The sequence below is a fragment of the Trachypithecus francoisi genome, unplaced genomic scaffold, assembly GCF_009764315.1.
Source record: "Trachypithecus francoisi isolate TF-2019V2 unplaced genomic scaffold, Tfra_2.0 Lachesis_group19, whole genome shotgun sequence".
Lineage (NCBI taxonomy): Eukaryota > Metazoa > Chordata > Mammalia > Primates > Cercopithecidae > Trachypithecus > Trachypithecus francoisi.
Genome location: NW_022681464.1, coordinates 48,326,713 through 48,353,110, shown reverse-complemented (window position 1 = coordinate 48,353,110; position 26,398 = coordinate 48,326,713). Strand labels below are relative to the sequence as shown.

At 51.9% G+C, this 26,398-nt stretch overlaps 1 protein-coding gene across 8 annotated transcripts in view; it reads right to left on the bottom strand.

The window, feature by feature from the left end:
- The window catches only part of SLC66A2 (solute carrier family 66 member 2), a 48,371-nt gene that overhangs the window by 7,469 nt on the left and 14,504 nt on the right, over positions 1–26,398 (bottom strand). For 3 of the 8 annotated variants that reach the window (XM_033178457.1, XM_033178460.1, XM_033178456.1), the window contains 3 exons: positions 22,212–22,265; positions 12,175–12,271; positions 8,429–8,645 (listed from right to left, as the gene is read on the bottom strand). The exons of 1 other annotated variant lie outside the window; for it this stretch is intronic. In XM_033178457.1, coding sequence (XP_033034348.1) covers positions 8,429–8,645; positions 12,175–12,271; positions 22,212–22,265 — 368 coding nt within the window. Of the gene's footprint in view, positions 1–8,364; positions 8,646–12,174; positions 12,272–22,211; positions 22,266–26,398 lie in introns of all 8 variants that reach the window. 4 more of the 8 variants (XM_033178459.1, XM_033178458.1, XM_033178461.1 and 1 more) reach the window with 4 other exon arrangements.

Here is a 26,398-nt window from a genome sequence, read left to right as displayed (position 1 = left end):
AAGGGTGAGTCCAGAAACTTCACCACAGCATCCCTCTTCTTCCTCATCATGGTGTACCCAACCTTCCCCATCAGAGTACCATAGAGTCCCCAACCTTCCCCACAACGTCAACAGAGTCCCCAGCCTTCCCCACAACCTCACCACGGAGTCACCAGCCTTCCCCACAACCTCACCAGAGTCCCCAGCCTTCCCCACAACCTCACCAGAGTCCCCAACCTTCCCCACAACCTCACCACAGAGTCCCCAACCTTCCCCACAACCTCACCAGAGTCCCCAACCTTCCCCACAACCTCACCAGAGTCCCCAGCCTTCCCCACAACCTCACCAGAGTCCCCAGCCTTCCCCACAACCTCACCACGGAGTCCCCAGCCTTCCCCACAACCTCACCAGAGTCTCCAACCTTCCCCACAACCTCACCAGAGTCCCCAGCCTTCCCCACAACCTCACCACAGAGTGCCCAACCTTCCCCACAACCTCACCAGAGTCTCCAACCTTCCCCACAACCTCACCAGAGTGCCCAACCTTCCCCACAACCTCACCAGAGTCCCCAGCCTTCCCCACAACCTCACCAGAGTCTCCAACCTTCCCCACAACCTCACCACAGAGTGCCCAACCTTCCCCACAACCTCACCACAGAGTCTCCAACCTTCCCCACAACCTCACCAGAGTCCCCAGCCTTCCCCACCACCTCACCACGGAGTCGCCAGCCTTCCCCACCACCTCACCACAAGACGTTTTCTAGTTCACTCTCTTCTAAATTTGAGCATTTTTTTTCGCATCACATATGAATGAACTAAGCTATAATTTAAGGCACGTTTAAGCTGTAATTTAACATTCTCTTACTCTAAAAGAGACCATACGTACCACACAAGTCCTATATAAAGGACCAAAGACAGGTGTAAAAGAGACAGACAAGGCACCCTGGAGGGTCTGCCGACTGTGTCTGTGTTGCCCAGGGTTTCCCACATGGCTGGGCGTGTTCCAGTGTAGACGGAGGCGGCCAGGGCACGTTTGCTTTGGCTGCTTTGACAGACAACGTCCCTCCTCACAGAGCGGCCACACAAGTTAACTGTGAACAACTTTCAGACTATCTTCAGTGAAACAGTCAAAGCAAGCAACTGAAACCTAGAGAGAGACAGCTTTTAGCTCCCACTGTAACATCAGGTAAAGCCATGTGGTCTGCAAGCCCCGGGCTGCCAGGTGTGGCTGGGGAAGGGCTGAGAGGCTCACTGCAGCACACGCACCATGGCCTCAGGTGGGGGCAAGGGGGAAGGTGATGCCTGAGCCTGGCCCCCAGGGAGGAGAAGCAGAGCCTGGAACAGCCTGGGCTGCTTTGCTGTCTGGAGGGAAATCGGGGGTCGGTCCCCTCCTGAGGCCCCAACGACAGGCAGAGCCCAGGCCCATTCGGAGCCCACCCTAGGAGGGGGCTGGTTAGCCCCGAGGGGCCAGCGGGGGCCTGGACACCTCCTTTCTATCCCCTTCCCTGCTGATGCCTCCAACACACAGAACCCCAGGGAGCCAGGCAGGCCAGGAGGCAGGTGGCTGGCCACCCCCAGTGAGGATTCCACAGTGGCAGAACTCAGGCCTGCACACACCCACAAAGATGGAGGCAGATGCTGGGCTCCAGAGTTCCAGCCGGGACACAGCCCTGGTCAGACGGGGGCCGGCAGGACGTGCAGCTGAAGCCTGATCCCAGGACCACCTGTCCCTGTCCCCAGGTCACCGCCCAGCGCCCTCACTGTTAGCATCCCCGGGGCCTTGGCGCACAGGCTGGGCTCTGCGGGGACATTCCAGCTGCTGGGACAGTCCGTCAGAGAAGATGGCTCCACCACCGTGGCACGGGAACTGGAATGCCAGCCACCCCCACCCCCCTAGCTACATCATTTAGAGGGCAGGGGAGGAATCGGGAGCAGGGAGGGGATGGGAGCAGGAAGGGGACAACAGCAGGGAGGGGAGAGGAGCAGGGAGGGGAACAGGAGCAGGAAGGAGACGGGAGCAGGAAGGGGACGGGAGCAGGGAGGGGACAGGAGCAGGGAGGGGACAAGAGCAGGGAGGGGACGGGAGCAGGGAGGGGAGAGGAGCAGGGAGGGGACAAGAGTGGGGAGGGGACGGGAGCAGGGAGGGGACAAGAGCAGGGAGGGGACGGGAGCAGGCAGGGGACAAGAGCAGGGAGGGGACGGGAGCAGGGAGGGGAACAGGAACAGGGAGGGGACAGGAGCAGGGAGAGGAACAGGAGCAGGGAGGGGACAGGAGCAGGGAGAGGAACAGGAGCAGGGAGGGGACAGGAGCAGGGAGGGGGCAGCAGCAGGGAGGGGAGAGGAGCAGGGAGGGGAGAGGAGCAGGGAGGGGACGGCAGCAGGGAGGGGACGGGAGGGGAACAGGAGCAGGGAGGGGACAGGAGCAGGGAGGAGACAGCAGCAGGGAGGGGCCGGGAGCAGGGAGGGGACGCAGCAGGGAGGGGGACAGGAGCGGGGAGGGGACGGGAGCGGGGAGGGGATGGGAGCGAGGAGGGGACGGGAGCAGGGAAGGGACGGAAAACAGGCTCCCGGCTCTGCAAAGTATTAAACAGGGTCACATCCCACCGCAGATTCCACCCCCATGCCTACATCCGCGAGAAAGGAAAACTACGTCCACATAAAAACTTGTTCATGAGTGTCCATCGCATGTTAACAGCCCAAACATTAAACAACCAAACGTCCCTCAGCTGAAGAACGGAAGAGCAAATGTGGCAAATCTATGGAAGGAACATTTTTTCAACCACAAAAAGGAAAGAAACACTGACCCCTTCTGCAGGATGGATGAACCCTGAGAACACAAAGTGCAGGGAAAGAAGCCAAGCACAAGGCCACATACCACCAGGCCACGTATTGCCAGGCCACGTATCGCCAGGCCACGTAGCACCAGGCCATGCGTTGCCAGGCACCACTGATGTGACACGTCTGGAAAGGCAAGCCCACGGAGATGGGAAGCAGAGGAGTGGCAGCAGAGGCTGGGGCAGTGGTAATGACTGCCAGTGACCGCGGAGTTGCTCCCCGGGGTGTGGAAAATGTTCTGGAATTAGACCGTGGTGCTGGCTTCGTGGCCTCATAAGTATACTGTGATGTGAATCACATCTCAGGTAGGTCACACTTTGTGACGTTCCAGAGCCTCCACTGAACCCTCCTGTCACATGGGCCAGCCTGCAGGCACCGAGCTCACTTAATGTTAACCCAGGTGTCCTGTGCAGCAGTCACTCCACTCACAACCGCCGGGGCCTGCTCTGCATCAAAGGCATAAGGAAGGACACAGTGACGGGGGGGTCTGAGTGTCATGAAGACGTGGCCCCAGGGGAGGACCCACACAGCCTGCTCTAGAGTTTGGGTAAGAGCTCGGCTTCTAGATCCAGCCCATGTCCTGGCTGGGCAGCCCCAAGGAGTGAGGACTGACGTCGTTCAAATCCTCTCCCTGCGGGGCGGCCTGAGCCTCACCTTCACCTGCTGCAGACACCATGCCATGCCTGCCTGGTCACCCATCCTCACTCGGCCACTGTGGCCACACACAGTCGGGGCTGCACAGGCACCTGCCCAGGCTCTTCCGCCGCCAATGTCTTCTGCATTTCAGGCTCCTCCCCATCCGTCAACAAAGCTCCCTGGCTGCCCTCATCATCTACGCCCACATCACCCTCCAATCCTTGTTAGGTAACAGTCTTCAAATCCAGTAAAAACTAGAGGAAGAGGAATGCAAACACTCTCAGCGAATCCGCCCTTCAGAGCCTGCTGCGTTAATTAGTAAACCTGTTTCTGAAGCGTTATCACATCTCGTTACTGGTTCAGAACCTACAACCACATAGTATTTTCTAAAGGGAAGTCACTGTTCAAAAATGCATCCGGCAGTTGCTCCAAGGTCGAACCGTGTGTGCATGACTGTGTGTGTGTGCGCATGCAAGGAGGCCACGGTGCACGCCGGCCTGTGCACGTGTGCATGTACATGAGCCGCAGGACTTTCCAGAAGCAGGGCTGCTGTGAGATCGACCTGGGACTTCTTCAGTCGCTCCCTATCAAACATCCTAGGGACCTTCGGTTTAACGTGGAGCTGAGGCTGCGGGTCCCAGGGCAGACTCCAGGCAGCACGCCTCCCTCACCCAGGGCAGTGACACTAGCAGGTCCCCAGAGAAAAGGAGCTGAAGCCTTCAGGCTGTCACGTTTCAGGCTCATGTCACCATTTGCCACCAAAGTCTTGACTTTTTTTTTTTTTTTTTAGACTGAGTCTCACTCTGTCGCCCAGGCTGGAGTGCAGTGGCATGATCTTGGCTCACGTTGGCAACCTCCACCTTGCAGGTTCAAGTGATTCTCCTGCCTCAGCCTCCCGAGTAGCTGGGATTACAGGTGCCTGCCACTACACCTAGCTAATTTTTGCATTTTTAGTAGAGACGGGGTTCACCATCTTGGCCAGGCTGGTCTTGAACTAACCTCATGATCCACCTGCCCTGGCCTCCCAAACTGCTGGGATTACAGGTGTGAGCCACCACACCCAGCCCAAAGTCTTGGTTTTTTACGTATCTGTAAGTACGTTTGTGTGCACATTTTAAATACGTCATGTTAAACACGAACCTGGAGATCATACAGGAAGCACACATGATCTATCAAACCTGCGTTCAGAAACCACTACCCACAATGGCTTCAAGAATCACAACTCCTGCCAGGGCTGGGGGTACCACAATGCCCCTTCAGGCAGGTCGGAGCACACAAGAACCTGAGACATCTCTGACCTGCCTCCAGACAGGGAGCGGTCTGACAGCAGGAAGTGGGGGTCTCTCCAGCCCACCCCAAGGCTGCCGTGGGCCAGGAGGAACAGGCAGGTACCACAGGAGCACCCAGGAAGTGGCGAAGGGGAGACGTCCCCCTTGCCCAAGCCACGTCTGGAAAGCAAGTGGAACCCAGGCTGGGGAGGGCTGAAGATCCACAGAGCGGCGGCCTGGACCCCATGCGGAGAAGCCAGGAGACCACACAGCAAGGGGGGCAGAGGTGGGACCCTGTGCCCCACAGTCCGCGGCGCCAAGGGAGGAAGGTGGGCAGGGCCCACAGGCCCAAGGAGACACAGCTTCACACGCGCAGGTACAGCCAGCTCCTGACTCAGCCCTGCCCAGAGAGAACCTCAGGAACAGCCCCCACCTCGCTGGCCCGAGCCCTGCAGGCCCTGCCTTCCCTAGGCCGCCAGGTGGAACATGGGGGGCCGACACCCCGTGGCGTCTCAGGTTGTGGAAGGCAGCTGCTGGGCCTCCAGAATTCATGCTCGGGTGATGCTAAAACCCGGGGCCAAGGCAAAACGCGGCGTCAGAGCAGCAGAAGTAAGGACGTGTGGCACAAAGGCCGGGCCTGGAGCGGTCTTGTTTCCTTTCCGGTTCAGCTGAGAACCCTCCCAAAACCTTCCCTCAGGCCATGCAGAGGCAACGTCCCCCAAATAGACCCAAGACTCGTCCAGCCAGGCATGGGGTCAGGCTGGCTGGTGTTCTAGTGGCAAACGCCTTCTGTGTTCCAGTGGGAAAACCACCCGACGGTCACTCTGAAAAGTGGATGAACCGGATGAACCGGGCGTGGGGAGGGCTGAAGCTCACCCATGCAGGATGGCGGGCAGCAGGGGTGGGGCCAGCCCCATCCCCTCCCCATCCCCCCAGAGCCCACCCTGTCCCTCCCCATCCTCCCAGGGCCAGGCCGGGGCCTCAACGCAGAGACTCTCCGGGGGTGCCCCAGAGCTCATTAACGTAACTGCAACGGGAAACAAGCAACCACACGCTCCCTCACTCCGAGCCAACCGGGCCACGCCGCTGCTCCTGGTCCCCCTTCCTGACGAGGATGCACAGGGTCTCAGCGGTCCGGCACTTGAAGCTGGCTGACCTCACTGCCCACTTCCTCCGCAGAGACTGCTCCACCTCCCTCAGCCTCAGGACCCCATCTAAGCCCTCACAACGTGCCAGCTGTGCGGGTTACCCATCTTCTGCCTGGCCCTCCCGGCAGGGACAGAGGCCAAGCCTCCCACGGCCTGACGGGGAGATGGGGTGCCTGTGACATCCTGTCCCCAGCCACACCTGAGGTTTATAGAAGCAGAAGGAAGGCCAGGTGATCGCACGGGGGCTTGGTGCTCAGCCAGGGGGCAGGGCAAACTCAAAGGTAGAACACTTGCACCTCCCGGGATCCCTGAGACACATTCCCTGGGACCGGGGACAATGCCTCCTGCCAAGCCCAGAGCCCCTGCGAGCAGCCCTCTCAGGCCTCGCCAGGCCAAGGCCACACACGGCCAGCTCCTCATGAGAGGTGCCAGGAGGCCACCACGTGGGGTCCTGATCCGTTGAGAACCTCACCCCGAGGCTGTGGTGACACTCAGGAGGGTACAGGCCTGGCACCCAGGCACCTCCCACAGATCTCCAGGTCGCAAGCTCGGCACCCGGGCACTGCCCACAGGATCTCCAGCTGTGGGGTGGCTGGGGACCCCACACTCTGCCGGACCAGGCCCACGTCCAGCCAGGGAGCCCACACACAACGCCTGCCCTGAGACCCACTTTCTCTCTGGGAGCATCCTTGCCTTTCAGGTCCCATACCGAAGCCCTCAGGGCTGCCACTGCCCAACTCAACAGTGAGGGAGCCTGTTCCAGCCATGGACACGCTCTCGGGCCTCCACGCACCCTCACCCGGGAAACCCCAGCAACCCCGTGGTCTTGATTCACTGTAATCACACCAACCCGGGCAGCTCAATCCCCACGTGCACCCCACACCCCACCCCAACCTGTCCCTGCCTCACACCCATGCCAACACCCCACACCTGTACCCATGCCACACACCTCTACCTACAACCCACACCTATAACTGCAACCCACACCTAATACACCCCATACCCATGCCCATGCCCTACACCTATACCTACAACCCGCACCTGCACCCCACACCCAACCCGTACCTACACCTCACGTCCATACCCAAATAACATTCCCTCCAAATCACACCTCTACCTACAACCCACACTCATAAATGCAGCCTACACCTAATATGCCTCACACCCACACCCATGTCCCACACGAGCACCTACAGCACACACCTGTACCTGCCTGCCACACCCATGCCTACAACCCACACCTGCACCCCATACCCCACACTCCAACCCATACCTACACTTCATATCTGTACCTACGTCCCACACCCATATCTACACTGCACACCCATAATTATAATCCACACCCATGCCTAGAACCCACACCTGCACCCCATACCCCACACCCCTAACCCATACCTACACCCCACACCTGTGCCTACAACACACACCCCTACCTACAACCCACACCCGTAACTGCAACCCACACCTGTAACCCTGACCTGTACCTGCATCTCACCCCCTACCACCACCCCACACCTGCAACAAGCCCTCCTACCTTCACCTATAACCGGCAACTGAACCTACGCCCCACAGGACCCCTGGCCCTCACACCAAACCTGCAAATACTCACAGGAAAACCCTAAAGGGGGCGCTATGGTCCCTGGGCACCCATTCTCAAACACAAAACATGTCAGCCCCTGTCTTCCAGGCTGTTTCCCAAACATAACAAATCCAAGAACAACATTCCCTCCAAATCATAGCCTCAGCATCTGTGACGGAGACCAGACCCAAGCACAGTGTGGGGGCCCAGGGGGGTCCTCAGTGAGGAGCGGGCACCGGGGGGGTCCTCAGTGAGGAGCGGGCCTGGGTATTGAAGGTGTGAGGGACGAGAGTTTTCTGCTGCTGCTGCAGCAAGCCGATCTGTTTTTATTACAATGTGGTTTCCATCCAGGACCTTGATTGAGCCCGTGGGAATTGTGCTGCTTACATCGTGCCCTATCCCTGGCGGTCACGGGGGTGTCCCAGCACGCACTGGTGCAGGGCGCCCAGGCATGGTCTATGGTTCCGAACATCAGCCTGGCCAGCCTTCTACCACATACCTCAGAGGCCAGAGGCCATGCTGGGGCCAGTGGGGAGAGACCGAGGACAGTGTCCAAGGCAGCCCCCACACCACCTTCCCTGCCCCACCAGACCTGCCCTGACCCTGGGCCAGGCTGGCTGCCCTGCACTCCTCCTGGCGTGGTGGGCCAAGCCTGCTCTGCTCTGTGTGGCCAGGCACTCGGACATCCCTCCCACTGGAAGGTTCTGCCTCAACGGCCCTGAAGGAGCAGCTCCCAACCCCGTGCTGGGTAGGTGCCGGCAAGAGGGTCCCGGCTGCCCCTCACGTGGCCCACACAAGCTCATCTGCTCCAACACAAGGTCGAGGGGCCAAGGCCTATAAACCTGACTATTTTTTAACCGGCAGCTTCACAGGTCAACATGGGAAATGCACAGCCAGTCACACAGGCGTTTGATTTTTACCAAATCTGCAGCCACGTGGTGCCTCTGGAGCAGTGATGCTTCCATGGCGGCAACCCCGGCCTACCTCATGCCCTCCGTGGACTGGTGGCGGTGGTTGCGGTAAAGCTGCGGCACGCCCAGCATGGCTTCGGTCAGCACGGCCAGGAAGCCCAGGGTCTCCACAAACAGGGTGGAGTCGATGGACAGGTAGGTGATGTAGCCTGCCACGCCCGTGAAGGCCAGGACGCACTGCACATAGTCCGAGAAGCTGCTCCACTGCCAGAAGTGGTGGGGGTCGAAGTCTAGGGCGAGAGGGAGAAGCGGCCTCAGCACAACTTAGGGTCCAGGGGAGGGGTCAAGGTCAGTGAGGACAGAGGGGAACCAAGCAAGAGATCAGGGTCAGAGGAGGAGAGACAGGAACTGAGGGAGAGGTCAAGGGCAGAGGAGAGACGGGAACCAAGAAAGAGATCAGGGTCAGTGAGGACAGACGGGAACCGAGCAAGAGATCAGAGTCAGAGGAGGAGAGACGGGAACTTGGGAACTGAGTAAGAGGTCAGGGTCAGTGAGGAGAGACGGGAACCGAGGGAGAGGTCAAGGTCAGGGAGGAGAGACGGGGACCCAGTGAGAGCTCAAGGTCAGGGAGATGGGAACCCAGCGAGAGGTCAGGGTCAGAGGAGCCATGTAATCTTGATCACACTCCCCGAAAGAGCCTTGGTACAAATATTAACTCAACGTAAAAGATGCTGACATCAGGACAGGTGCAGTGGGCACCTACAGTCCCAGCTATTCGGGGGCCGAGGAGGGAGAATCACTTGAGTCCAGGAGTTGAGGCCAGCTTAGGCAACAAGAGATACTTGTCTCTTTAAAAAAAAAAAAAAAAAGCTAAAATTCTTCAAATTAATCTTAATCTCTGAGAAGCGGCACAGTGCAGGGAGTACCCTGCACTGGAATCTGATGCCTGGGTTGGGGCGCAGCCCCCCTCGGGTTAACTACGGTCTCCTGTTCCTCAGACGTTACCGGGAAGAGACAGGGACCACCCCTAGGACATTCTGGGGATTCAACAAGTTGACCTTGAGTTCTACAACACGCCTCAAGCAGTGAGGCTCAGTAAATCCATACCATATCCCTCCTGCACGATGTCATTTGCTAGATGATGTATTCTGTAGAAAATATACTCATAAGCACTCACAGAAATTAGCAAATTAAAGGAGGCAGGTGGACACGTGCAGTCCGGGGGACACAGCTGCAGGGAAAAGGTGAATGGAGACAAACCTGCCAAGAAGCCTGCAAGGTGTGTGATGTGCCTGCACTTGACCTGTCCTTACAGCACCAGGGCCAGGGCACGGGCTGCACAGGTGGGGTGATGGGAGGTGGTGAAGTCAAGGGAGTTGGGGGTGCTGAGGGGTGAGGTTAGAGGGACTGGGGGGGTTGGAGTGTGGTGAGGTTAGGGGGGCTTGGGGGCATCAGAGGGCAGAGAGGCCAGGGGTGTGGGGGGCTGGCTGCCTGTGGGGCTGGCAGTGCAGTGAGGGCAGGGCAGGGGTGGCCAGGCTGTGCACCTTCTCCCCGTCCCCCTGGACCCTAGATCTGTGTCCCACTTCCTGCTCCACACTCCCTCCCTCTGAGTGAGACACTGCTCAGCATCCAAGCTGGAAAGGGGCTGCACAGGAGGCAAGGCCAGAGGAAGGATGGGCATGGTATGCGGCACCTCCCAGAACACAGCAGGGCGCGGGCTCACGTGTATTTCATGAAGAAACCCAGCTGCAGTGAGGGGGGCTGAGCAGGATACTATGGACAGGGGGCCACGGACGGGCGGGTGGTGGATAGGTGGGTGGTGGATGGACAGGCAGGGAGACTGTGAGTGGGCAGGCGGTGGACAGGTGGGCTATGGACAGGTGGGTGGTGGATGGGCTTTGGACGGGTGGGTGGCGGATGGGCAGGCCATGGACGGGCAGGCAGGGGGGCTGTGGACAGGTGGGGTCATGGATGGGCAGGTGGTGGACGGGAGGGTGAGGGTTTAAGAGACTTGGGAAAACCACGTCTAAGGTCCATCTGTGGGAGACCTTTCTATTTTAGTTTCCCTAGAAAGGAGTCAATCGGCAAATGACTAACAGAAAATCCTCACTAAACAGTTTCTGAGAAAAGAATGAACCTGGACACTTACCTTATACCATATACGAAATTTAACTCAAAACGGATAAAAAAACTAAAAATAAGACCTGAAACTAAAACTCTTAGAAGAAAACATGAGGAAACACTTCAAGACATTGGATTTGTCAATGAATTTTTACCTGTAACACCAAAAACACAGGAAACAAAAGAAAAATAAAAGATAAACTAGACTTCATCAAAATCTACAACACGGCCAGGTGCAGTGGCTCACACCTGTCATCCCAGCACCTTGGGAGGATGAGGTGGGAGAATCACTTGAGTCCAGGAGGTCTTGAATATAGTGAGATTCCATCTTTACAAAAACATAAAAAATTAGCAGGGCGTGGTGGTGCGCACCTGTGATCCCAGCTATTTGGGAGGCTGAAGCAGGAGGATCCCTTGAGCCCAAGAGTTCAAGGCTGTAGTGAGCCATGGCTGTGCCACTGCACTCCAGCCTGGGTGACAGAGTGGGGCCTGGTCTCAAAAAAAAAAAAAAAAGGCACTGGCGAGCTTGATCGCATACCCCAAACACCCTCGATTCGTGCATTTACCACTCACAGGCCGGTGGAGGGGCTCCCGAAGGTGGCAGAGGGACAGCAGGGTGAGAGGCACGAAGCAAGGCCACTGAGATGTGCGGGTTGCAGGTGAGGGCAGATTTCCAAACAGAACGTGGCCTGGTGCACGGTGGAATATCACTCAGCCACAAAAAGGAAGAAAGGGCAGATTCATGCAACAACACGGATGGACCCTGAAACAGGACACCAAGTGACAGAAGCCAGACGCAGGAACCACACGCTAGTGAGTCTGTTCCTATGAAGTGTCCAGCACAGGCGAGTGCACAGACAGCAAACGAGCAGCTGTTGGGGCTGGGGGAAGACGGAACTCGGGAAAAAGAAGAAAACTGGTTCAAAGGGGTTTCTTTGGGCGTGATGAAAGGCTCCCTAATGAGACAGTGGTGATGGCTGCACAACTCTGTAAATACACTAAAAACCACCAAATTGTGTACTTTTAAATGGTGATAAAATGGTGAATTTTATGTTATGTAAATTATATCTCTAATTTTAACAACAAAATAAAAAATTTTAACGTATATCATTTGTCTTATATCAAAAGATGCAGTTATAAGTATCTACTTATTTTATTAATAAGTATCTACTTATTAGTAAATACTTATTCAGCATTTCCTTTTTTTTTTTTTTGACACGGAGTCTCGCCCTGTCGCCCAGGCTGGAGTGCTGTGGCCGGATCTCAGCTCACTGCAAGCTCCGCCTCCCAGGTTCACGCCATTCTCCTGCCTCAGCCTCCCGAGTAGCTGGGACTACAGGTGCCTGCCACCTCACCCGGATAGTTTTTTGTATTTTTTAGTAGAGACGGGGTTTCACCGGGTTAGCCAGGATGGTCTCGATCTCCTGACCTCGTGATCCACCCATCTCGGCCTCCCAAAGTGCTGGGATTACAGGCTTGAGCCACCGCACCCGGCCTTATTCAGCATTTTCTGATGCTGAAGTGGAAAACAGTTCCTTCAACTCCAAGTTTGGGAATTAAGGTGCTGTCATTTGTATCCAAGACAATTTGAAGTAAATTTAGCAGCCATCTACCATTAGCTGTCAGCTCACATGAGCTGGGGAATTGGAGCAGGTGGCGGGGAGGAGCTGGGTAAGGAACACGTTGGCTGAAGCTGACCTGGGGTGGCTCAGACAGTGGGAAATGAGATCTCTAAGTTCAGTCTGGAGAAGTCGGAGGACACGGGAGACACCTCGTGGACACGGAGACTCCAGATCTGTCAGGTGGAAAAGAACATTTTCCACACTTCTGAGAGATTCCTGTGTCAGGAGATTTTCATTAATAGTTTTTTAAATCGGCGAATAAAGAAGAGAGAGGCCCCTGGCAGTCCTCCAGAAGAGCTGGCCCTATCCTGAGGGACCTGGGAGGGGAGGGCACTCCCCTTTCCAAAGCAGCCAGGCCCCTGCACTACTGAGTCCGACAGAAATCCAAGAGGGCAGGTGGCTGTGGGAGAGGAGGGGCTCTGAGAACAAGAACAAAAGGGCAAGAACGCAATTAGGACGCACACCCATGGCCACGCAAGGTGCTGAGAGAACAGCTGACAGTCGGCAGTGCAGACTCACACACTGTGACTTCCTGAGATGTGTTTCTAGATAGCGGTACCAAAGATAAGGCTTGAAAACGAGGCATTTAATGCTGAACAAATGTTTCCAGGCCTGGGGGGCTCACCAGAGGCCCACCCTGGCATGCACTGAGCTCTTGGGACCCTCAGCTGCCTGCAGGGAACAGCTGATCCTCAGAACCTTCCATCGCACGGGCGCGGCTGCCCTCAACTCACAGACAGATCTCTTCTGGCACCCCCACGGGGAGCCCCGTGGGAACAGACCAGCTCTCAGTCTCCATCAGTCCAACTGCTCCTGGATTAAAAAGCAATTTTACCACTTGGGGAATGTGCACCAGGAGACTGTCTCCTAATGGACAAGGAAGATCCGATTTCTTGTCAGATCATGTTTTCATGTCTACAGGAGCACATGAGAGAGCCTGGTGTAAGAGGATCTGACAGCCAACGTCCAAGGCATTGAAGCAAGAGCAACTCCATCATGAACAGGGGCTGGGTAAGATGAGGCTGAGGCCCGCTGGGCTGCGTTCCCAGACGGTCAGGCATTCTTTTTTTTTGAGACGGAGTCTCGCTCTGTCGCCCAGGCTGGAGTGCAGTGGCCGGATCTCAGCTCACTGCAAGCTCCGCCTCCCGGGTTTACGCCATTCTCCTGCCTCAGCCTCCCGAGTAGCTGGGACTACAGGCGCCCGCCACCTCGCCCGGCTTAGTTTTTTGTATTTTTTAGTAGAGACGAGGTTTCACCGTGTTAGCCAGGATGGTCTCGATCTCCTGACCTCGTGATCCACCTGTCTCGGCCTCCCAAAGTGCTGGGATTACAGGCTTGAGCCACCGCGCCCAGCCCAGGCATTCTTAATCACAGGATGAGACAGGAGGTTGGCACAAGATACAGGTCATAAAGACCTTGCCGATAAAGCAGCTGGCAGTAAAGAAGCCGGCTAAAACCCACCAAAACCAAGATGGCCACGAGAGTGACCTCTGGTCGTCCTCACTGCTGCACTCCCACCAGCGCCATGACAGTTTACAGATGCTGTGGCAACATCAGGAAGTTACCCTATACAGTCTAAAAAGGGGAGCATGAATATTCCACCGCTTGTTTAGCATACCATCAAGAAATCACCATAAAAATGGGCGACCAGCAGCCTTTGGGGTGCTCTGCCTACGAAGGAGCCATTCTCTTATTCCTTTGCCTCCCTAATAAACCTGCTTTCACTTTATGGACTCGCCTCAAATTCTTTCTTGCACGAGACCCAAGAGTCCTCTTCTGGGGTCTGGGTGGGGAGCCCTTTCCAGTAACAAACGTGAGAGGGAAAGAGAACGCTAGAGAGCTTCCTGTTGGGACTGGGACGGCTGGAGGGCATCACAGCACTGGTTTCGAACACTGAACGGAGAACTGCCATGCGGCATGAAGCTGGGCGCATCAGACCCCTGCAGGCACCCTCAGGACTCACAGATCACACACTCGGTTGGTGCTCACAGGACGTGAACGGCGTCTCAGTAACACTGAGCTCCACCCCAGAGCCACAGGGTGACTTTCACAGGGCCACGGAGCCTCCTGGGCCACACTGCTCAGGGACATTCTGGAGGGGAGGAAATTGCTTTTTTTTTTTTTTTCAGGGTTCTTGCATGAATTCTAATTGAGACATTACATTCAGAATTATAGCACTCATAGTGATAGTTTTCAGAAGACTATAACAACTTCTTTGCTACTTAAGGAGTACAGACGGTGCAGCTGCTTACCTGAATGACTTCTTAAATAAGTGGCTACCACCACTCTAGTTTTCCTAGTTGTAGCTCTGTTACAGGTTACTGACCACAAGTGTTGGCGAAGGAACTTTTTTTTTTTTTTTTGAGACAGAGTCTCGCTCTGTCGCCCAGGCTGGAGTGCGGTGGCGCGATCTCAGCTCACTGTAAGCTCCGCCTCCCGGGTTCATGCCATTCTCCTGCCTCAGCCTCCTGAGTAGCTGGGACTACAGGCGCCGCCATCACGTCTGGCTAATTTTTTGTATTTTTAGTAGAGACGGGGTTTCACCGTGTTAGCCAGGATGGTCTCAATCTCCTGACCTCATGATCCGCCTGCCTCGGCCTCCCAAAGTGCTGGGATTACAGGCGTGAGCCACCGCACCCGGCCAGTAACTGTTCTTTTAAGCACTTTGGTGCTCCCTGGAGTGACGGCCAGTCCCAGCAACTAAGCTGTATCACGCTCCCACTTTAACTTTGTGACTGTTTCAATATTTTTAAAAATACAAATCGACTCTCCATGAAAAAACAAAACAACCTCCCACTTCCTTCAAATCCCTGGTCCAGGCTCACCTGGCCTCCTGCGAGCTGCCCTTCCAGGCAGGTACCAGCCCCACCTGCTGCGTCTGCTTCTCCACCCCACGCGAGCTGAGCAGGCAGAGCCTGTCCTTGGAAACGGCCCAGCCACCTGGGAGTGGAGCGAACAGGCACCACCCAGGCCCGGAGCTGCAGGCAGGGCTCAGCAGGACCCCGGGCGGGCACACAGGGGCTCATCAGGGGGACTTGAGGGGCACAGGCTACAGTCGGGAGAGCACAGACAGGAGGCCCCCGAGGCCACCAGGGCCCACTTTTACTTTATCCTAAGGATCAGGGACACGAAAGGATTTTAACAAGACAGCCACACCACCTGCTGCAGAATGAGTATGAATGCCCTTCTTAGCCTTCAAGACCGGCACTGGCCTCGCTGACCCCCTCTAATCCCACCACCTGTGCAGCAGACGGCAACAGGCACAGGGAGATGGCATAGCTGGGGCCAGGGGACGACGCGGAGACACCCACACCAGAGACCCTCGGAGAGTGACAGAGCCCCCGCCCCAACCCCGGGAGTGACAGAGCCCCCGCCCCAACCCCGGGAGTGACAGAGCCCCCGCCCCAACCCCGGGAGTGACAGAGCCCCCGCCCCAACCCCGGGAGTGACAGGGCCCCCGCCCCAACCCCGGGAGTGACAGGGCCCCCGCCCCAACCCCGGGAGTGACAGAGCCCCCGCCCCAACCCCGGTGAGTGGGACAGACAGCGTGGGGACTGAGCACGTCCAGGGCCAGAGCGGGAAGTGAGGAGCCGTGCTGGCTTCCAAAGAGGACCCTGGGAAACAAACACCCTCCCACTCGGTAAGAACAAATCAAGCAACAGCCAAGACAGGCGTCCACGGCCGAACCCAAGGCTGCACAGACAGACAAGCGCTCGCCGCCACACTGCCCCAACAGCTGCCGAGACTCACATTCCTGCAGTCACCTCAGCCAGAGCCAGGGAGGCCCTGGGAGAGAGGAGCCAGATGGGCCCTGTCGGGCGGCCTGGCCTGCTCTCAGCCTCCTCTCATTTTCAGGAGCCTTTTACCCCCTTTATCCTAATTGGCATCTCCGGGCCCCTCATTTGCTCAGAGTCTGCTCAGCGGGGCACCCAACGGTGGACAGGTGAGAGAGGTGAGGGGCTGGGCTGTCACTGCAGCCAAGGGAGCCATGGCCCTCCAGCCTGAATGGCCTCTGCTCGAAATCAGGACACAAACACATCGTCATACACAGCAGAAACAGCCCAGAAAGGCCCCAGCCCAGATGGCACTGGAATAAACCTTTTCCCCAAGTCACTTTAAAATGAAAGTTTTGGGCTACCCACTTCTAAAGAGGCCTTCCGGACAGTTCCAGGCGCCCCTCCGCGACACATCCCACACAGGACGCTCGGCTGCTGTGTTTACTCAATGCAGCCGTTGAACAAAAACACAAGAGTGTTGCCCTCCCAGCCTGAAACATTCTTCATACTTCCAGCCATCAGGGTTTCAGCCAGGTCAGAAACAACAGAGACGGTGCAAGGTTCTCCACAGACCCTCTCCAGCAAAGTCACTGCGATGGTGAACATTACAAACAGCACCCACTTCAAGTCCCTAACATGTCTTAGGGACACATGGCGAATGGAGAAAAACTTACCCAAGAAAACCACCTAAGTGGCAGCAGGAACAGCACCTTGTGACACTTGAGTCACAATCTGCTTCCCCATCCCTGTGTGACAAAAGCTCTCCTCCCAGCAGGCAACTGAGAAGATGGGCTCCCTCTTCCCCAGTACCACTGCAGCCATGGCAGGCGCCCAAGCTCTTCATCGCCTACTCAGTTCCTGTCTCCCCAGGCTCCCTTCCTCCACTCAGCCCCCACCCATGGCGCAGGGGCAAAGGACACTGAGCATCCCTTGTCCCTGCCTCAGCTTGCTCACTGGGAGAGGTTCCACACAAGCAGGGGCAAACTAAGAAGACCAGAGGCAACAACCCACTTCCCGTGCACCACTCAGAGCAGAGCTGTCACCCTCAGAGGTCCAGAGGTTCTGTCCTGGCGATGGCGGTATCAGGATAGAGAGCTCCATAGCTCTCCCTAGAGGGACGCCCTACTTAGAGCAGGTGCAAGTTCAAGTGTAAGGATGCTAACAAAAACAACAGAGACCTCGGCAGCCAGCAACTAAGAGGAGCTAGAAGCTCCATGACGAGCTCAAAGTTTATCAAACAGAACCAGAAAGGACAGCCAAGAGAAGCCCTCCTGGGGACTGAACCACCACCAAACAGTGGCCTCAACAGCCACCCTGCTCAGCTGTGGGGAATACATCCCCCAGGGCATCATCAAATCAGCTGGCAGCCACCAATGAGGCCAACAGCTGGTCTGACCACCAGAAGCTTAACAGGAAGATCAGGGAGGGTCACGGCCAGCCAGAACCACCACACCTGAGAGAGAGAGGTCCAGAGACTGCACTAGTCCAGCCAAATCACAAAACAAACAAGCAAACAGTAAGTCATCCTTCCCCCAAGTCGGGGAATCCGTATCCACAGCTGCTACTATAGTTTACCTAAAATGTCCAGCTTGCAATAACAAAACAAAATGAGTTATACAAAGAAACAGAAGAGAAAAAAATAAGCAGGACACAAACTGCTTTTGAAGAGGCACAAGTGTTGGACTCAGTAGAAAAAGACTTTAAGATAACTATTATAAATATGTTCAAATAACTAAAGGGATCCATGCATAAAGAATTAAAAGAAAATATGACAACAATTGATCACACAACGATTATCAATAAAGAGACAGAAATTCTAAAAAAAAAAAAAAAAAACCAAGTGGAAATTCCGATGTTGCAAAGCACAACTGAAATTTTAAAACTCACTATAAGGGCTCAACAATAGATTGAGCTGGCAGAAGAATCAGTGAATTCAAAGAAAGCTCAATAAAGATTATGCAACCTAAAGAACAAACGGAAAATAGAATTAAGAAAAAAGAACACAGTCTCAGAGAAAGGTGGGACGACAGGAAAGGGCACTGGCACATGCAGAATGGGTGAGCTTGAGGAGGGGAGAGAGGGGAGCAGAAAAAAATATTCAAGGAGATAATGACTTTTGAAAACTTCCAAATACGATGAAAATATTAATCTACACACCCAACAAGCTCCACAAATTGCAAGCCTGATAAAGAGATCCACACCCTGACACATCACAGTCTAAATAATGAATGCCAAAAAGCAAAGACAGAATCTTGAAAGTAGTAGCAAGAGAAAAATAATTTATCACTTACAAGGAAACCCCAATAAGATTAACAGCTGACTTCTCATCAGAAACAATGGAGTCCAGAGGGCAGTGGAATAACATATTCAAAGCACTGAAAAGAAAAAAAAATCATCAACTAAGATTCTTATATCTAGTAAAACGTTTTTTAAAAAATAAGGGGAAATAAAGATTCCCAGATAAACAAGAACTGAGAGAATCTGTTGCTAGTAGGCACACCTTACAGAAAACAAGTTTTTCATGCTGAAAACAAGTTAACATCAGAAGCAATTCAAATCCACATTAAAAAAGAGTATATAAAGACGATGATGTCAGTTATTATAAAAGGTGATATCGGTGCACATTTCTTCTCCTTTCCTCTCTTAGTTGACTTAAAATGTAACTGCATAAAACAATATGCATCGTATTGTTTGGGGGCCTTTACCCTAAAGAAATGTAACATAACTGACAATAGTATCAATAGCACAAATGAGATGGATGGGATCAAAACTGTATTAGAGACAGAAAATGACTGTAGATGGCACTCAGTCTCAGAAAGAAATAAAAGGAACTACAAATGGTAAATAAGGTTAATAAAATAACTCCATATGTTTGTTCTCCTTTCTTCTCTCAAGTTCTTTTTTATTTTTTGAGATGGAGTCTCGCTCTGCCGCCCAGGCTGGAGTGCAGTGGCGCGATCTCGGCTCATCACAAGCTCCGCCTCCCAGGTTCACACCATTCTCCTGCCTCAGCCTCCTGAGTAGCTGGGACTACATGTGCCTGCCACCACGCCCAGCTAATTTTTTTGTATTTTTTTAATAGAGATGGGGTTTCACCATGTTAGCCAGGATGGTCTTGATCTCCTGACCTTGTGATCCGCCCGCCTCAGCCTCCCAAAGTGCTGGGATTACAGGCGTGAGCCACCGCGCCCAGCCTCCAGTTCTTGAATGACATAAAATGTATATAAAGGAACAATCAGAAAAATATATTGCTAGGTTGTAATATATGCAGACATAATATGTATAATAATCATACCATTTAAAAAGGGAGGACGAAATCGAACCATGTAGGAGTAAGGTTCCTGTCACTGGAATTAAGTTAGTATAAATTTGAAGTAGATTCTAATAAGTTAAGATGCATGTTGTAAGCCTTCAAGTAACTACTAAGAAAATAATTCAGAAAACATTATTTAAAGAAATTAAAATGTGACATTAGAAAATATTTACTTAATACAAAAGGAAGCTGTAAAGGAGCAACAGCTAAGGGGAAAAGGCATGGGATATATATACAGAAAACAAAAAGTAAAGTAGCAGATGTAAATCTGAACATATAACATTAAGTGTGAATGAAATAATCAAATCAGAGGGCAGAATTGCCAGAATGGATTTTTTTAAAGATCCATTGTATGTATATGGAAGACTCATTTGAAATTCAAAGATGTAAGAAAGTTAAAAGTAAAACAATGGAAAGAATATATCGAATGGCAACCACAGGAGATGTGCATGTGATGACACTAACATCAGAAGAGACAGACATCAAAACAGAAAATACGCATATACGTCCCTAACAAACAACAAAGCCCCAAAATACATCAGGCAAAAACTGACAGAAGTGAAAAGAGAAAAAGATAATTCAAAAACACTTACAGACTTCCATACCTACATTTAGTAATGGACGTAACAACTACACAGAAGAACAATAAAGAAATTGTAGACTTGACCTAACAGACAACCCTCCACCTTTACCCAACCACAGCAAAATGGACATCAAATATTCTCCAAGATAGATCATATGCTAGGCCGTAAGATGTGCCTCTATTTAAAAGTACTGGAATCTGGCTGGGCGTGGTGGCTCATGCCTGTAATTCTAGTTCTTTGGGAGGCTGAAGTGGGTGGGTCACCTGCGCTCAGGAGTTCGAGACTAGCCTGGTCAACATGGTGAAACGCTGTCTCTATAAAAAATACAAAAAATTGGCCAGGTGCAGTGGCACGCACCTGTAGTCCCAGCTACTCGGGAGGCTGAGGCACGGGAATTGCCTGAACCCAGGAGGCAGAGGTTGCAGTGAGCCCAAGTCACACCACAGCCAACAGAGCAAGATTCTGTCTCCAAAAATTTTTAAAAAATAAATAAAAGTACTGGAATAAAACAGAGTATATTCTACAACTATAATGGAAATAAATTTGAAATCAATAACAGAAGACATTTTGGGGTATTCACAAATATGTGGAAGTTAGCACATTCCTAAATAATAAAAGGGTCAAAGAAGAAACCTTGGAGTAAATTTTAAAATACTTTAAGGTGCATGAAAACAAAAACACAACACACCAAAGTATAGGACGCAGGTAAAGCACCTGCTTAGAGAGAAATTATGGCTGCCAATAACTACATTATAAAGGAAGAAAGAAAAAAAATCAACGATCTAACCTCCACCTTAAGAAAAAGGTAAATTAAACCCAAAGCAAGCATAAGGAAAGAAAGAATATTAGAGTGAAATAAAGTAGAAAACAGAAAAGCAATAAAGAAAATCAACAAAACCAAAAATTGGTTCTTTGATGGGTAATGTGGATATGTTGTGTTAAAAAAAGGAAGAAAGAAAGGAAAAAGAAACACCTTTTAAAAAGTTGGTTATTTGACAAGAACAAAAAATTGACAAATTTTTAGCTAGACTGACCAGAAAAAGAAAGGAAAGGAGGGGATCAAATTACTTAAGTCAGGAATAAAAGAGGAACCATTACTGATGACTTTCCAGAAATACAAAGGATTCTAAGGGAATACTAAGAAAAATTATATGTCAACAAATTAGATAACTTAGGTGAAATGGAAAAATTTCAATACAAACTACCAAAACTGACTTGCAAAGAAACAAAAAATCTGAATAGACTTATAACAAGAGATCAAATTCGTAATTTTAAAACTTTCCACAAAGAAAAGCCCAAGCCCAGATGGCTTCACTGGATAACTCTAAAAATATTTAAAGAGGAATTAGTATCAACCCTTTGCAAACTCTAAAAAGACAGAAAAGGAGGGGAACATTTCCCAACTTATTTTATAGGTCAGTATTATCCTAGTACTAAATCTAGACAAAGTCATCACAAGAAAACTACAGACCATTATCTTTTATGAATACAGATACAAAAAATCCCCAATACAATACTAGCAAATAAAATCCAGCAACAGATAAAAAGTGTTAGACACCATGACCACATGAATTTATCCCAAGAATGCAAGGTTGGTTCAACACACAAAAATCCATTAAGGTAGTACATCATCACAGTGCAATAAAAAACAAAACCCACATGGTCATCTCAACAGACACAGAAAAGCATTTGGCAAACTCTAACTCTTATTATAAAAACACCCAACAATTCAAATAAAAGGAACTGCCTTAACCTAATGAAGGGCAACTATGGAAAATCCATTGACTAACATCATACTTAGTGGTGAAAGATGGAATGCTTTCTCACTAAAATGAAGAATAAGATAGGTACATCCACTCTCACTGCTTATAACCAGGATAATTAAACAATAAAAAGAAATAAAAGCAACTAAATTGGTAAGGAAGAATTAAAACCAACTCTATTTGCAAATGACAGAATCATATATAGAGAATCTACTAAACAACTCTTAGAACAAACCAGTTCAGCAGAATTGCATGACGCAAGATCAACATGCAATGATCAATTACATTTCTATAAAGTAGCAATGAACAAGCAGAACTGAAATTAAGAAAACATTTCCATTTACAATAGCATCAAAAAGGATAAAATACTTTGGAATAAATTTAACAAAGTCCAAAATTTGTCATCTAAAATTTTCTCCTCCCTTCCTGTCTCCCTCCCTCTTCCCCTTCCCGCCCCCATCTCCCCACACACAGAAGAACATGGACAGGCTTCTAAGAACTACTTCATGCTTGAAAACAGCAGAGCTAGGGGTTGATTAGTTTGCTGTAGACTCGGCCACATTTGGTAAAGATGACGCACGCACATGCACAGATGGAAGCAATGACAGGAGGAAGTACAGCCGCAGGAATGAGGCGAAAGGAACGCGCTGCGGGCGGTGCACGCACAGGGTACATACCCAGGAAGGATCGCCTGGGGGCGACCTTGACTTCTTCATCCTTGCTATCTGCAGCCACACGTTAAAAAGGGAGACAGAAACAGAAAGGGGAAAAAGACAGAAACAGACTGGTTTTAACGCAGGTAAATAGCTGTGTTCTCAGAACTTTTTGCATTTCTTTAAAAAAAAAAAAAACTAGAACAGAAAGGTCACAAGACTTTGGTTTTGTGCCTTAGAAAATCCACTTTCTGAACTATTTTTCTGCAAACCTAACCTCTTCCAATATCATAAAAAAGTGAATGGGGAGAATGGGAGAAAAATTGAGCCAAAAATTAAAAGTTACCACATTTCCATTTAATCTCTCAGGAGAAAGGCAGCACGGAATCCACCACAAGCATGCTGTGCCGATAGAAAGCAGCCAGACAGATCCTGCTCCTCTTTTCCTAGAAACTCGGCTGTATGCAAGCTTCGGTTGCAATACAGCTGCCCCAGGTCAAAACCCTTCAGAAGACTGCCTGATAAAGCTGTTTCAGAGTACACTCTGCTGTAAAAGGATGGCTGGTTCCACATGTGCACTTGACAAGCACCTCTGCACAGACACAGAGACACATGAACAATGTGACAGGGACCCAGCAACCTCCAGGGCCCAGCACCTGCAATGACAGGTTATGAGCCAACCTCCCCATCTGCGCAGCCCCAGGACAAGACAGCAGCCAAGGTCCTGGAAAACAGTGTGGCCCCTAGGTGGCTCCTGGGAAGCCCTATGGGGTTTGAGATTGAAAACGGTTGATAAACAAGAGACTCAATTGAGTCCTGGGATCAGAAAGCAGAAGTGGGATCAAAGGTTGTGTGTTGCCTGCTCCAGGCAACGTAGACTTAAAATGGAAATTTTGCAAGTGAACAGCTAAAAGCAAATACGAGATGACCTCTGACCTCTGCCCTCTGCTACTTGGACTTAGGGTGTTGTTCCACTCACAAGGCAGGAACTGCAATATTTCTACCAAATGTGAGGGTTTTATAAACCAACGCAGCACACAAAGTGCAGTCTCCTCTCCTCCCCCAGGCTCCCCCACACTGCCTCTTGGATTCTATGTCCCTCAGCTCATCCCATCTGTTGCTTTGATTTAGACAATATCCCTCTCCACTGGTGCCTCTTTTCAAGACCAAGATCCGCAAGGGATGGGAGGGAGGGAGGGACCACCCAAGGCAGGACTGCTCGGTCTACACTGTTTCCCTTCTCACATCCAGGTGTGACTGTGAACAGGCAAGGGTGGGAGGCAGCCAGCTGGCAGGCTGGGGAAGAAGGCATGGTTCAGGCTGCAGAGGCTGGACCCTACCACACCTGGCTGTGTCCTGGGCACACCCTCAAGCCACCTGGGCTCCTTGCCTGGAAAGCAGTGTGATCAGATCCATGTTTGTGTAGCACAGAATGCAAAGAGTTCTGACACTGAGAGAGCTGCCAGGAACATTTTCAACAGTCACACATTTCCACAAATCTGCTGAACACATCCTCCATGGAGACCAGACAAAAAGAGGGCCCAGCAACCTCTTCCTTTTCCTCGGAGGTGGTGTCAGTGTCTTCTCCCCTTGATCACAGGTGGGCTTGTGACCGCTCCAGTCCACAGAAGCAATGCTGTGATTTCCAAGATTTAGGTCATAAAAAAGATACAGCTTCCACCTGCTTTCCCAAGAAGCTCCCCCTTGGGACCTGGCCATGTTGTGAGGAAGCCCAGGTCTCATGAGGCCGCCTTGGTGGATGTCCCAGCAGAGCCCGGGTGGAGGTCCCAGGAGATGGCCAGCACCAGCCATGCCAAAGAGTGAATGAGGGAGAGAGAGAGACAAGGCAAGAGAATGAGCTTCAAGGGCTGCAGCCCTAGCCTTTGAGCTCCCCAGATTGAGGACAGCAGAGACCAGCTCTTCTTGCCAAGTTCCACCCAAAATGCACTCATGAGCAAAATAATTGTTGTCCTTCCAAGTCCTAAGATCTGGGGTAACTTGTGGAGTAGCCAAAGAGACTGGAACAAGAGAGACAGGACAAGTCCACAGGACTGGCAGGAAGGAGGATGGCTGGGCCACAGAGGCTATCACCTGCTTCCTGGGACTTTGGTCCATGTCACGACTGGAGACTGCTTCTGTCAGCACATGAAGAAAGGTTTGCACCATACCCTGTCGGTACAGCGTGTATGGGGGAGTGCAGGGGTGATAGTGACAGGGAGGTGCCAGCCAGCCTGGGACCGGGGAAGAGCACATGATCACAGTGGCCCAGGCAAGCCCACAATGGGAGGAGGTACACAGGCAGATACAGGGATTCCTAATGTGACATCCAAGAATCTCAATAAACCCCTGAAAATGCATGCAAGATGGCACATGACCCCTACATACAACACATTTTCCAGTTTTCTTGAGCTATAACTAACTCACCTGTTTAAAGTGTACAATTCAATGGTTTTTAGGATACCCACAGTTGTGCAAACACCATCACTATCTAATTTTAGGACATCTTCAGCACCCCAAAAAAACACCCTCGACTAACCAGCAGCCACTCCTCTCCCTGGCCTCCAGCCTAGAACTCTGAGTGTTGAGATTTGGGAGAAATGTGAAGTAAATTAAACCATCTGACTTTGAGCTACAGACAATTATTTCTCAAATAACCCCTAAGAGGAACTTAAAAGGAAAAAAGTACATGATAAAACAAAGTTAAACTTTTTAAAAGCAAATATTTAAAATGAAACAAATGACCCCATGTATCCAGTTGCTGGTGCACCCTTGACAAGGTGCGTTTGTTTCCCGGTGACATAACATGCAGCAGTGACCTGACCTCTGTCCCCAGCGGGAAGTGCCCTGAGGATGTGCAATCCTGAGCATATAAACCCTCACCCCCAATAAAACAAACGTTTTCAGTCACCAGGAGGCTGGTGCCGGCATGGTGACCCTCAGACCGCCGCACACAGAGAGGACTAAGGGAGGCATGAGGATGCCACATTCCATTATTTGTGGGGTCCTTGAGGAAGGGAGTTGGTACAGGGCAGAAGGGAGGCAGACCTCAGGCTAAGCAACGCGGCCAGGCCTAGAGGTTTGAAGTAAAAGGGGAAGAATTGGGGTCCACTCATGAAGTATTTCACCAAAACACACTCCCTAGCTCCATCCACTGAAAAAGCCAAAAACTCAACCTGTAGGCCAACCCTCGCGCATGCCCAGGCTGTGGTCTCCAAACACTGTGTCCCAGACGCCAGCGCTCCTTGGAGAAACGACGGGTTCTAGGTCTGGGGCAGGAGACGCAGCTGCCACACGAGTACCTTGTTATACCAGATCCTGTGTAGAGACCCCTCCTGCTGGGTGGAAAGGGCCCAGCAGCACCTGACGCGGCTCCCTGGCCTGAGGGAAGAACTGTGTGTGATAACAAGTGTGATAATCCAGTAACCACCAACGTCCACTTCACGTGTTCAGAATGACTCAGAAACATGCACTCATCACTGCAAGATGCTAGGGAACCAACTTTGAAAACTGGTAAAGAGAGAGACCTGCATTTCCTTTATAAATCACACCTGTGGACAGCTGAACAATGGGTACCAGCCCGTTTCTCCGCAGAGGGGCTCCAGCTAACAGACGACAAACATCCTGCAGCCCTGACGAGCTCCCGGCCTCAGCCTGAGCCCCCCAGTGGCCGCTGACCACACACACCTCCTATGGAATGGGGCAACCATCCTGCGAAACACAAGAATCAAACCTGGATCGGATCGGGCCTCGGGGTCCACTGCTTTTTTAAAATGCCCTTTCACAGAAAAAGTCAAGGACAGAACCCCTTTTCCTTGTCTACACTCCAAGGACATAAAGACAGGAGGAAACACCAGGAGTGCCATCTCCACTGCGGGGCTTCCCAAAACTCAGCCTGCAGGAGTAGTCAGCAATCTTGTCAAGATGCCGCTAATACAGACCACGGGCAAAGTCGAGAGGAGTTAAGTTAAAAACCTACGGATTTTTAAACAACAAAAACTGCCAGGCACAAGGGCTCACCCTGTAACTCTAATGCTTTGGGAGGCTGAGGTGGGAGGATCGCTTGGCTAGAGCCCAGGAATTCAAGGCAATAATGAGCTCTGATACCACCACGGCACTCCAGCCTGGGCAACAGAGTGAGACCCTGTCTCGAAAAAAAAAGAAAAGAAAAACCTGCAGGAAGGAGACCTGAATGCAACTATGGGTCCCATCAC